At 40.9% G+C, this 14,034-nt stretch overlaps 1 protein-coding gene across 1 annotated transcript in view; it reads right to left on the bottom strand.

Moving 5' to 3' along the window:
- Positions 1-5,597: 5,597 nt before the first annotated feature.
- LIN52 (lin-52 DREAM MuvB core complex component) overlaps positions 5,598-14,034 on the bottom strand; it is a 46,105-nt gene continuing 37,668 nt past the window's right edge. The window contains exon 6 of the mRNA XM_061463573.1: positions 5,598-8,467. Coding sequence (XP_061319557.1) covers positions 8,412-8,467 — 56 coding nt within the window. The 3' untranslated portion in view covers positions 5,598-8,411. The remainder of the gene's footprint in view (positions 8,468-14,034) is intronic.

Below are 14,034 nucleotides of genomic sequence, written 5' to 3'. Positions count from 1 at the left end.
CTATGTGAATCATTGCAATTTTACCTAATTGCTTTCCTGGGGAAGATGAAACATCCTGATACGTACCTAGATCTTGCTTCTCACCTCAGACCATAAGTATCTCACCATCAGCATATAGAGGGATAGTCTGATTCACCTCCGTGTCACCTCTCATCTTTCAGCTTTCCCCTTCCTAACCACACGGGACTTGTGATGATCACAACTCAGAGGAGATGTATTTCTTGACAGCAGTTGGAGGCCCTAGCAATTCCTCAGGTCTCTCCCAGCTGCCTGCTTCCCACCTCTGCAGGACAGAAGACAACACTTTGCACCCTATGTGAAGGGACACTGGGAACAAAGGATTGCTGGAGCTCAACCTGTTGTTGCTGCAGCACTGTGCCCCTTCCCTCTTTCTGTTGACCATTTTAGTGGTTCTTCTGCACTTTTGGATGACTGATGGACGTGTCATATGCGAACTCATACACGCAGCGTTTGCCCAGCTTGCCCAGCAAGATGGTTGGGGTCTGGAGGCACCAGCTGCAGCTGCTGGGACTGCTGGTTGGAGAAACATTTGCCTCCCGAGCCCGTTAATTAGCACAGTAACGGTAACTGTGCACCATTAGCCAACCCATGTGGTAAAGTCCCCTCCTCATCCACCAACCTTGCCCTTAATGAGAGCTGGAAGGGGGACACTCACAAAACACTGCCTCAGAATAATATTCGGCTTTGTCCGTGCCGGTAACAAGAGCTGACAGGATCACTACGTCCATTTCTCTTCTAATTAGCACACTTCCAGCTCGGCCTGAGCCAACAGCCAGAGAAAAGCGATCGGACAACCGTACCGAATCACAAACACAAAGAGGCCCATTCCCCGTAATTAGGTGAGACAATCCCTCAGTCTTTTCTCGGCTGGAGCTTGCCGGTAAGACTCTCGCTGTTTTGGTAAGTCCCAGCAACACAAGTTACACGTCTCCCCAGGACACTAATAAGCCCCTAATTGTCTTCCGCTTCACACGGCTCCTACCATAGGTCTGACTTGGGGGGAATTCTTCTAACGAGCAGCAGCCAGCACTGCCTGCACCACAGACGGACGGGGAGCTGCCTCTCGGGCACCGGGAGGAGAAGGGGATGTGGATAAACAGCCAGAAAAGCAGCACTGGGGCACAGATATGTGGCACGGGGCCAATGGTTGGGCAGCAGCAACCCACTACTAGGGACGCGGAATGTCTGCGCTCTCTATCCATTGTCACCATTCCACCTGCATGGCAGAAACCCAAGTTCAGCTGAACCCGAGTTTAGCTCTGCCTCCTCTTTTCTCATCTCCAGCAGTACGCAAGCACCCGCTCTTCCACACAGAAGTTCACCATCAAAACCAAACATCTGATTGCAAAGATTTCCCTTAAGTCTCTGCTATGGCTTGCTGTGGGCTACCCTTACAAATGCACCTGGCCTGTGCTTTTGAGGCCATGCCATGGGTCTGTCTCAGGCTGGGAAGGGGCATGGGTGTAAACAAGAGCCTGAAAACATGGGAACTTCCAGAAGCAGCTGTGAGGTGGATAGGAGACCCCAGCTCAAGCTTCCTGATCAAAACATGGCAAAGGCAGACACATACTCCCTCTGACTTTCAACCTGACACTTCCTTGAGATACCATCATCAACCAAATACCTTTCAGCAAAACATTTTCCTAATTTTTTACAAGCTCATTTTGTGCAAAATATCTCAGCTAATCCCATTAAGGAAACTCAGGGTCTGCACATCCCTTTGCCTCTCATGCAGCTGATTACAAACTGATCCTTCCTGCAAATCAGGGCATACCCTGATCTCTCCTATAACACACCCTCAGCAGAAGTGATCTGTCCCCCCAGTTTTACATGTGCTATTCAGCCTCAGTGGGCTAAGCATGGGGGAGAAACCTAAGACAGGGTGACAAACTGATCCATGCGGAGTATAAGAGAGAGGTGCCAGTGAAAGGCAATTTAGGATAGCCAGTAGACCTATATAAAAATAAATCATTTAGCTAGCTATAACTAATAGGTTATTTTAATACAGAGAGAAGAAAACAAAAATAAGACCACAGAACCAGGCAGCCTGGGTGTTTGTGAGTGCTTAGGTCACTCTGTTATTCTCCTGTCCCTCCTTCTTCTGTAGCTGATGGGCCCTCTTCCTGCCTCTTCCTACATAACCTACAGCATTTTGGGCTATTGCAGTAAGTGGAAGATGGCAAACAGGAAATTTCTGATGCTTCAGAATTAGCTTTAAAATTCTGTGATTACAAGGAAAGTTGTTAGATGTGCCTGGTGTTTCTGGGAGGGGAATCCTCCCTGGCATCCAAATGCCTGCAAGCACAAAATTTAATTACCCCGTATTATTACGCCTACTCATCAGCTATTGGCCACGGAGCCAGCCTTTCAAGTGATACAGAACCAAGTCAAGTACTTTGTCCCCCAGAGAGCTGGTCAATAAATAAGGTGCAAGGTCATTCTTATTACCCATTTTTTCCACTAGCAATTAAGTAAGGGCTTTCAAGCTCAGCCTTCTTCCTCTTTTCTGTTCCTTACTGAGATGTCTTTAATAGAGACAGGCAGGGAAGGTTCTGGCTTCACTGGTCACTGATCTGTATTATAGGAATCAGCAGGCAGGCCAGACGTCAACCACACAAACCCAGCAAGAAAATGCCTATTCTGTAGTACACATCAGCTGCCTGAAGTCAGTCATCCTGCTCAAAGGGACATGATGGAAAAGGTCAAGTCTAAAAATCAACAGTTTCGCTGGACAATAAAGTCAAAATGTGAAGAAATCTTGCCATGATGAAAATCTGGCACAGTCTAAATGAAAACATTATTACACATATTCTAGGTAGAATGTGCATTACACTCTATAGAAACTGAATCAGTCCATACTTCTCTGGACACTTAAGCTTTTCAATATCTTTATGACTGGCCACAATTGATTTTGCACTTCACAGCCTCCTGAAATAAATGAAAAGCACTGATGTCAGGACTGGTTCACAGAGATAACATGCCTCTAGAATAGCTTTGATTCCAGGAATCACACTATTACAGGAAACCAAAAGGATCCAGTCTTTTTCATTTCCTTTTCCCTTTCTTCAATTTTTTTACCTTTTTTTTCCCCCCCTTCTTTTCTTGCCTTTTGAAAGTATCAAGGTTTGGCTTTTATCAGGGCAATGTGCATCTGGCATCACGTATACAATACTTTTGGAAGCATACGGCACACTGGCTGATGTGTATGCTGGGATGTGCATGTAGGAGCCATGGGTTTTGTTATTTCTGTGGTGGGAAGTTTGTAACTGCAGTGAATACAGTAATGTGTTTACATTTGTACTTGTTATTCTAATCAATTCTATTCCATTTAGAGTTTGTTGGTCCATGGGAATTGTCTGTCCGACTCTTATTGTGCTGGGCTGAAGACACAGAGAGAACCTTCTGGAAAATTGTCTTTCAGTGAATTATAATTTTCTACTAAAGACTGCTTATTTAATGACAAGTGTCAGTACAGAATGGCATATGAAAATAGGGGTCCAACACTAAGAAGTAAGGATTATTTTTGTATTGTATTAAGTTGGTATGCTGTGTTCCTCAAAGACACATCTTCCCCTTACAATTACCCTTGTTGCCTGGGGTTCTTCCTTAGAACTCAAGAGTAAATGTGAGTAAATGCCTTTATCAAGATATCTCTGGTGTTGTGAATGAGTGCTAGCTCTAGAAGAGCAGATACATATCAGTTTGTGGATTTTCTGCAATAATAATTTACAAGTTGACTTTTATTGTATATGCCTAAAAATTGATATTAGAAGTATCACAGAAATGTTTATGCAATGTTACTGAACTTGCGGTAGGACAGGAGTCCAGGACTTCAGACCATACGACAACAACGTAATTTATCTTTTTCATGTACTGCATAGATTGATGATCGGATTACTTGGTGTCGTGGTTTAAACCCAGTCAGGTAACTCGTTCACTCACTCCCCCCACTCCCGGAGGGACGGAGAGGAGAATCAAAAAGAATGCAACTCCCACGGGTTGAGATAAGAACAGTTTAGTAACTAAGGTATAACACAAACCACTACTGCTACCACCAATGATAACAATGATAAAGGAAATAACAAGGGAAGAGAATACAACACCTCGCCACCAGCCGACCGATAACTCAACCCCCAGGCCCGACCAAGCTCCGACCCATACCTCCTCCAACCCTGCAGTCCCCCAGCCCTTCCGGCTAACTCCCAGTTACATCCTGGGCATGATGTGCTGTGGTATGGAATACCTCTTTGGTCAGTCTGGGTCAGGTGTCCTGTCTCTGCTTCCTCACAGCTTCCCCTCCTCCCTGGCAGAGCATGAGGCTCACAAAGTCCTTGGCCAAACCAAAACATCTCTATCAGCTCTGTTCCCGAGCCGAAAGTCAAAACACTGCACTGCACCAGCTACCAAGAAGGGGAAAAATGACTGCTACTGCTGAACCCAGGACACTTGGTATCACCTCCTCAACATGAAGTGGATGGCGTAACTGTGATGATTTTGAAAACGTGTTGTTCCCCTAAGAAAAGTTGCTGTGGATGAAGATGAAGTGGGTGAGATCAGCTGCATGCACAGACTGCAGGTGTAAGTGATGATCCTGTTCAGAACAGGATTTAACCCATGATGATGGGGGAGAAAACAGCAGAGGAACAAAATACAAGCTGCAATTAGGATTTACATGCCTCCACAGTATGCTTGCACTCTTGAATACTCTGCAGTTTTGATTGTGCCATCTCAGGCTGTAACAGAAAACAGACAATTGAACATTGTGAACATAAGGAAGGTGAACATAACCATGGAATCAAAACCATAGCAGGAGCTGAAAAGTTGTGAGCAATGCACAGACAACAAAGAAGGAAAACACTCAAACAACTGTTTCTAACAATAAAACAAATGTAAGGTTCAAAATGGAGTTACCAGGTAAGCAGGTTTAAAACAAACAATGAACTACATCCCCCACATCCCCTCATATTTTCTCACTGTCCAGGGCCATTTTAGAGGCCTCAGTACAGCCAAATTAGGACTAAGGCAAATTTATGGAGAGTAGGGTCTACAGTTGACCTGATTGAACTAAAACAGATTGCTGGATGCTGTGTAAGTTACCTTAAAGCAAAAATATACCATGTAAGCCTTTTGTTTATATATTTCCCTATCCTTCTACAACTGTTTATAATCAACGAGAAGACTACAGATAAAATGGGCTTGTTATTTGACTTGTAATTGCATCTTACATTTTCATGCAACGTAAAAATCTATGAAATAAACCAGAACAAGGTTCAAACATTACCTCCAAGTTGGATTAGTCAATTTTCATTCATCCGTTATTTCAGATGAAATTGAGGGAAATACAAAGCAAAGTTGAGAACTGTGAGTTATAGGATTGTTCAAAACCCATTGATTTTGTCATGGCAAAACACTGAGATAAATGGAATATTGTGCTCTTCAGTTGCCAGTGCAACAAGACTTTTATTTTTATAATGATTAACACAGCAAACAAGAATTTCTTCACAGCTGGATTAAACACCAAAGCATTTGATAATGAAGTGGACAGCCTTTACAACTGAATATATGCAACACTGGCATTTAAAAGGAACTAAATACATATTGGGTTTATTTCCAAGAACTTCACAGTAACATTTGCCATGCCAACACATGAAATAAAGCAATACATTAGCTTGATTAGTATTATCAAATCTTGATTTTCTTATACTCTTCATTTCCACCATTTATCAAAACTTTTGTTTGTTTGTTTGTTTCAAAATACAGAAGGTTATCAGGAACATGAAGTCACAGATTTTCTTGTACAGATAGATACTGCAGGGATGTCAGGAATGACATGAGAGAAGGCAAAAAACAGGATTCAAAAGGGTATGAAAACCCTTAGTACCATTTGGATATTGCCAAACATTAATCTACTGATAGGAATAGAGAATCCATAAGCCAAACCTTTAGGTAGTGGCATGCAGAAGTGTGAAGAGCCTGAGAAACAGTATTGCCTAGGTGGCTAAACCAAAGCTTTTGCATCTCCGAGGGCTATTTTGGAAACCCAGACAAATCTCTGAGCTTTGTATTTGTTTATTATCAAACCACAAAGCAGTAACAGACAAATTACAATCCTCTTGCTAACAAACAAAAATACATAAATATTACCAATAAAAAAAAATACATCACTCACCTGTCTCTACAGATGACAAGTACAAAGCCAATAAATATCACTATGCTAAATCATTGTTACTGGCTGCCCTATAGAAGGTAAGTATTGCATATGGTAAAAGGTATTTTTTTGTTTTGTTTTTAGAAAGACCTGCATGTTATTAAAACCACCTAAAGTTCAAAATGCCTTACTGAACATATCAGAAAATATACATATACTTTCATGCCAGGCTTTTCATAAATTCTTCCTTCTTTCAGACCTCAACTCCTTAATGTGTTGGAACAACAAACCTCTATAAAATGCACAAACTCAAACTGGTGATGCAGATGAAGTATTCCATTATGTCATATATGGGTATATGTATTACATACACAGTATACAAACTGTATTCATTCAAAAGGTACAATTTAATACTTAAAGCTACATCAACATCAGTTCACACCAGCAGGTTTCCCAACTCCTAATAATCAACTCTGAGCTTCTCTTTACATTCATCTGTCTTAACCCTCCTATTCTCAAGAGATGGAGCTTCTGTTAAGCTCAGCCTTGCATAAACTGAGAAGTAGAGAAATAAATCTGTTGAGTTAAAAATCATACTCCTGACATTCCTATATGGTCAGGATTTGTGCACGGTCTTCCTGGGATGTGGGATTTAACTGCTTAGTATCAGATTAACAGGAGCTGTCCAAAATGAGCCTAGTTCTGACCAGTAATAACCAAGACTACAGACTGCAAAACCAAAGGCCACCAGCATTTTAGTAAAAACTCTGAGAGGTGAACTTGGTTAAAACAATCTCCTCCTCTTTATTGCACATACATCTGAGAAGAGTCACCTCTCTCTGCAAAGACAGAAAAACGCAATGCTTTAGCGCAGACTGTTACATGTACTATTTCCAAGTCATTTCTCCTTTCACCTGTGACTGCAGCCTGGAAAATTACAAGTTTTAAAAAGCCTGCATGGGAAGAATAACATCTCTAAATAGAGAAAAAACCCTGCTCTTCATCCAATGCTTCAGTATTATGCTGTGCCCTAAAAAGAACGTATTTACTAATGCTTAAAATGTTGTTTTCTAAGACAAGGAAAGAGGATGAAATGAAAAAAATTTTCTCTTAAATCAAACAAAAAGTCTGACCATGTCCCTTCACTCTCGTCTCAGGGGGGAACATACGTAAGTGCATTAACAGAAGGAAAAGGCATTAAACTAAGATTAATACACCCAAAACTGCGTGCTGAAAGAGACCAGGTCACAGAAAATTCTGTTTAAAAATTCTGGGTTTGTAGGGAAAGCAAATTCGGGGATTGCTGCTTTAGAAGTGATTAAAAAGACCACAAAATGTTATTTTCAGAAATGGTAAGATCCTGTATAAGCAGACCACCCTCGCCATGTGGCTAACAGTCCTGCTGGTCCTTCTTGGAGCACTGACTGAAAATATTATTGTCTTTCAATCTTTCATTTACTTCAGTTTCTAGCTCTGTAAGAAGCAGAAAATGTCAGAGGGCTGACAAAGCTGTGTACTCACTGAACTTTCTGTAGGCATATTTTCTTTCATGCCACAGTAATACCTCTTACTTCCTATGGTCTGTCAGTCTCAATTTCACTAGAGAGCTGTTTGGCAGCAAGATGAAGCTGCTGGTACACCAAAGCTCTGCAGGTCCTCCTCAGTACCAGACACGCTTCTCTGAAGGCAGTGAGTAACTTTAATGCACAGACTGCATTCAGCTTCTACACTAAAAGCATATGCTCCTGCTGAACCAGTGCTCTTGGTCAATCCACACCCCAAACTATGCTCAAATCTTTCAGCACAGAAGTTGCACATAGGAAATCAGTGCATCTAAGAAAAGATGCTCAAAGGGTCAATGCCTCATGAGGCAGGTCTGCTGTGTACTTCAAACAGGTGCTGCCACTGAGAGCAATCGAGTAAGGACACAATGGCTGTTCCCTCCGAATAGCTGATTAGGACACGTAACTTTGCCACAGCTTGTCAGGGCTAAATCCTCCTGTTGGACATCTTTGGGTCAGATGAAGTCCAAATTTCAACACAACCAATTGCAGTCCTTGTGACGTGTATGCCATGCATCTCCTCTGTAAGGAAATGAGCTGTGGAAGCAAAAAGTGATGCTTGCTTCTGGAGGTCTAGAGCAAGAGCTTTGTACTTCTTAGAAGTTCTGGGTTTCATCTGGATCCGCAGTACGCAAAATGATCTACCTGGGGTATTTTTGTCCAAATTCCAGATGTAGCAGCTACTTTTTGTTTTTTTCCAGGATGTTCAGGAATTTCCCTCGAGTCATTTCTCTAGCTGAAATCACAAGGGAAGAAAAAGAGATTAGTATTTTTTAAAAAGCCAGGAAACCCAAACAATTCCGTAATTTACAGACTTTAACCAGAGGATATGAAATTCCTTTATATTTGTGCTTATACCAATAGTGAGTAAGAATCTTTTTTTTTTTATTTATTTATAAGTGGAAAAAAAGTAAATAAAACTGCATTCCAGCTTGAATTCCTAATGTCCTAGAATTCCAGGCAGGGCCTGGAATTTTCTAAACTCAGCAATAATTCCCACAGGCTGTCTCATTACATACAATCTATACTTTGTATTCCTACTGCATTATGCTCTCGCAGCATCTCCTTTTTTCTGTGCTATCCATCTCTGAATGGTGTAATCCCGATTTCCATCGCTCTATCTCAGCGTAATTGTTCCTGGATGTTATAATCTGTCAGAGATTATGGAACTCTCTCCATTTCAGGATTATTGGTCCCTGGTTGCTATGATCTTCAACAGAAATTAGACAGCATTTTCTCTCTCTCAGTAGTGTCAGTCCCTGGATGCTGTAATATAATGGGGTTTATATTCCTTCAATGCAGTTCATCTATGGATAGTGTAATAAAGTAAAGTTTATAGAGCTTTGGTCTTCTATCTCTCTCTGCATTGTCAGTCCTTTGATGTTTAATACAGCAAGGCAAGGTTTATATGTCTCGCTCTCACTCCTGGCACCATCAATCTCTGGTAGCTGCATTACAGCAGGGTTTACACAGCCACTTTTCTGCCCATTTCTGACTTGTGAGCCCATAAGCTCACAAGCTGGCAGAGCAACCCTAATACTATCTTTGTCTTGCAATAACAATATAATGTATCAAAGACAACACAATTAGCAATTGAGTCCTGGAGAAAGACAATCTTCCCAGTGGCATTTCCCTTCATTTCTTTCAAATAAAGGTGTAAGCTTTGTGTCAGACTGACAGGCATCAAAACATGGAGGTTTTATTCACAGGACTGATGAAAGCATGCATATTGCCCACACCTAGAGAGACTCTGGAAGGAGATGGGAATTAATATTCTGTTTTATCCATTCAATTCCTGACCTTTCTACTGAAAGGAACAACAGAAATGACAATTAGCATAAAAACTGGAGGTGGGTTTGGTGCTGACGTCGGATTTTCTTTTGACATTACTAATTATCTGTTAGAACAGAACTAAAATGTAATAAAAAAATACTCAATATGGACCCTCAAGTAAAGACATTTTGTTATTCTTTACCTGAAGGTTAGAATTTGTGCCTTAAAGCTCTCCTTTAAATTATTACATTTTAATTCATCTACCCAGAATTGCATCACAAGGTATTGCCATCAACCAGATCCCTATAAAACAATTAATAGTATTATGAACTGACTGGTACATACTGATATTCATAGCTTCAAAGTCCACTGCCATGAGTGGAACATGGTTCAGACTAGCTGCAGATTCAAGCAGATCACTGCATTATTTGCTTGGTTCATCCCTCCAGCTGTGAATTATATCATCTGGGATCCATCCCCAACTCTGCTTCTGATATACAGTGTGAACTACCACAAAAGTACTCATTTGTATCTCTACTTCCCCATCCACAAGATAGCTTTTATCTTTCAAGTGCTGCTGAAGTGACACATAGATAGGTGCTGCAGAAGGGCAGTGGATTGTTATTTTGCCAGGAACTAAATTGCTATGCACAAATGACAGGATTAAATAAAAATGAAAGTTTTTTAAAAATCTCAGCTAGGAATGGATTTTCAGCACCAGTTCTTTGACCATCAAGAGTGCGTGGCTTTAAAGCACTCTTAACAGGGAAAGCACAAAGCCAAACTGTGGTTGATGGAGTGGAAAGTTTTCCGGAGTGCAAGTCCCATATAGGAGATATACGAATGGATGACAATTCTGTTCCCCCAAAGAGGGCTGCACCCTATAAATCAGGCAGAGAGCACAGACTCCTTCTGTGCGCTGAGTGAAATTACTGTGGGTTGGGGGTTGCTCCAGAGCACGTGCCCTCCTGTTCACTTGTCATTGGAGATGTTAACATTTCTGATTAATTCACAGACCTCTCATTTTATTCTTCATTCCTTTATCCTTGCTATCCTGTTCTGCTGCAGCTTAAAGATTCTTACCGACCTGCTACAATAATCACTGCCCGCTTCCCCCCCCAACATGGTGAAATTGTTTAGTGATGCCAACCGCGCTTTTAATTTGCAAGACATCAGACACAGAGGTAATTTATACCAACATCTGTTCATTTCTGACTTCTGAAACAAACTCGCACATGCTGCTACAAAATCCCATTAGGAGCAGAAGACAGCCTTCTGCTATTCTGTATTCCTCTTCTCACACACACAGGCTTGCATTGGAGCTTTATTTTTAAAGATATGATGCCAAACTGAAAAAAAAAAAAAAAGGACCTTACATCGTTGTATATGTATGAAAATGGCCAGGAAATAACATCCTCTTAGCACACACACAAAAAACATCACATCCAAACTAAGGGCGAAACTTGCCCTTAGTTTACAACCATTAACCACTGTTTTCCCTGCTTCAGCTGCTTTTCTTATATGTCCAAGAACCACAGTTCAATGTATACCTGGTAACAGGACAAATATATATTGCATGGTACTGCGTTCAAATGCCTCAGCTATTCCTTCCCCTTTGTTCCTCTTTAATCTGCACTGGAGTATGATTTCAGCTTGGGTTTTGAGCAGAAAAGCTTGATATTAAACTGACTCCTCTGTTCAGTATTGCTTCTGATAAATGAATTCTTAATAAGGGGAGTATCATTTCCAGTGGGGCCTTTTGGAGCTTCCTGGAGTGAGGGAAGAGCTTGTGAATGAAGAAACCATCACCCACATTCTAAAGATGATTGCTGTCTAAGAAAGACACTAAAACCTGCCTTAAGCAGGTACCCAAGGGACCAGCAGAAGCCGGTTGTGTAGTAGAAAGAGGTGGATTTTTTTAATCAAAAGGTTGGACAAAACTGTAGTGAAAACCTTAGGGATTTTTTCTTTACAATGGTTGCTTAAACCACAGGCTTCAAGTGAAGAGAGAGCTCAAGTGCAGGTTTCATTGTACCAGCAACAGACACTACACAGGCTGTGCAGCATGAAACAGAAACATGAATCTCCATGTCAAGTCACGATTTACAACCCTGCCTATGCTGTGCATCTACTACAATAGAAAAATCAACAATGGCTATGATTACAACAGCTTTGATATAAATTAATCTCACCTATAAGGGAGGAGGAAGAGGATACTGAAGAACATAGAAAAAAACACTTTAAGATGTTATCAGCACTGGTTTCAATAGAAGTTGAGTGCTTGAATAGACTCTTTCAGAGAAATGTACTGAAAATCGTATCAGCTAATATAATTAACAGAAAATGCTGTGCTGTCTGAATTAAGTTTGCTGCCTGGCAACATCTGCCAAGCAGCTCTCAAGAACAGGTACTGGTTAGAAAAGGCTGGGCCTGAACAGAGGAGCCATTTCTACTTGACAGGGGAGCAGAACAAGGTTTAATATAATCTCCTCTTTAGAACTTCAATCTCTCAATCCTGCATTTAGCCTTGTTGCCTGGGGCTCCTTTTCTACTAGAATTGTCCCCAAGCTGCTTCTTCGCAGTAAATTTTGTGGTTGCTGGTTGAAAAGATTCAGTAGTACAGATTGATTTCCTACAAGTGAGGAGATGAGGGATTACCAAAAGCAGTCCTGGTTAACAAGATTGGGTGCAGAATCTCCTGCTACAGCAGCCCACTCTGCCAGTGCTTTGCATCCTTTCACTGTGACATATGGGTTTCATTACACAAAGATTTTCCTGATTTTAACTTGGAGGCGATTACATTGGAAACTCAGAGCTATCTTTACATCTGTAGCAATTTAAAGGTTAAGTAACTTTTAATCAAATGACAAAGACTCATAATGTTTTTTCCTCAACTGAAAATGAAAACTGCTGTTCCGGATATTCCTTCCAGGGACAATTTAATTAGAAAAAAGCACTGCACTAGAGATTGGGGTCCAGCCTGATTGCTCCCCATAAAAAGCCTTCTCACACATACGACAGCACAGGACAGACTGTGTCATAAGGTCTGGATAGCCAGGAAATAATGGAAGGATTTACTGCTAGAAAACCAACAAGGAAAAGAGTGATCTACACTTATATAATCAACTTTCATCCAGGAGAATCCCTAAGCAACACACATATGTACACACTTTTTTAACAGAATATACACTTAAATGCAAAAGTGGAATACACTTGGTGATAAAGTCTATGTAAAAGATATATGTAACAAACTGTATCACACATTCATCATGAACATTATACCTTCACTACTTGCTACTTTTGGTCTTATTTAAAAATCTCAAAACAAAGCCCATGAGCATCTTCAAATCACAGATATTTTAAAATTAATTCATCCACTAAAGAAGCATTTGTCTGCCTCCCCCCATGATGTACATCTTACAGGACAGATCTGACTGTGCTTCTCCGACCTAAAAACAAAGCCTTGTTGAAATCTCAGAAAGTCTTGCTACTAAAAATCCTAGAAATAAAATTAATGCCATGGGAACAGAACATGTTTTTACCCCTGAAATGTTTTGCAGTACCACACATTGAATGCTGCATTCTTGTCTAAACAAAAGTTATTTTAGGCACTTTAGCTTATTAGTTACTCCCCCCCCCCCCCCCCCCTTCAGTTGTATTTACAGTAACTAAAGTACTTGTTTTTCAACATGTAAGGATTCCACTCTCAAACTACTGCAGTGTCTCAGGATTATACAGAAAACAAAACCAAAGGGGTTTATTTCTGAAGCACTGTAAGTGGAAATTACCAGTTCAGGGCAAAGAACATGACTTACAGAGACAGCAGAACACTCCTCTGGTTTTTAACCCTTCCACCACAACGGTCTGTGCATCAGAAATTATTTCTTTTGTTATGGGACACAATGCAATAAGATGACAGAACCATTCTTTTTCTTAGTTGTAGGCCATAAGAAAGTCCTAGAGGAATCTGCTTGAGTAACTGCATAAGTCCTCCTTGACTGGTCTTGTGAAAGCCAGTGGCAGAGCCACATCCTTTGGGTGGACTCAAATAATAATGCATTTGGAAGGGAAATTAAAAAAAAAAACACAACAGTTGTGGGGTAGGGGGACTTCAGGCAAAAACACATACTAAAATAAGAAAAAATATTTAAGATTGACATTATTACTGAGCAGCCCTTAAAAAAGAGGTTTATGCCAGACAAAACTGACAGAGTATTATTACCCATCCACCATAATCTGGACTTCTATCAGAGAGATCTGTGTGGACCACATACTATCTTGAGACCAGACCCTCAAAATCCTGCCACCAGGTGAATACCTGCTGGCACCTGTTGCTTCTTTTCCTTCATAAAAAGAGCTCCAATTACTCTGCTAACTCCATACTTCCTTAACATACTTGTCAAATGAACTGCTGCTTGATGACTATGGGCCTTTGACAAATACTTATCAGTGAAAGCTACAACAAGCCCAATTTCATAAAGAACTGGAACTGCCATCTCAGGAAAGCAGTGGTTAGCAAAAGCAATGTCA

Source organism: Pezoporus flaviventris, unplaced genomic scaffold (assembly GCF_033815535.1).
Source record: "Pezoporus flaviventris isolate CSIRO_AGI_PZ_B2104156 unplaced genomic scaffold, CSIRO_AGI_Pfla_v1 ptg000036l, whole genome shotgun sequence".
Lineage (NCBI taxonomy): Eukaryota > Metazoa > Chordata > Aves > Psittaciformes > Psittacidae > Pezoporus > Pezoporus flaviventris.
This window is presented reverse-complemented; position numbering and strand designations above follow the sequence as displayed.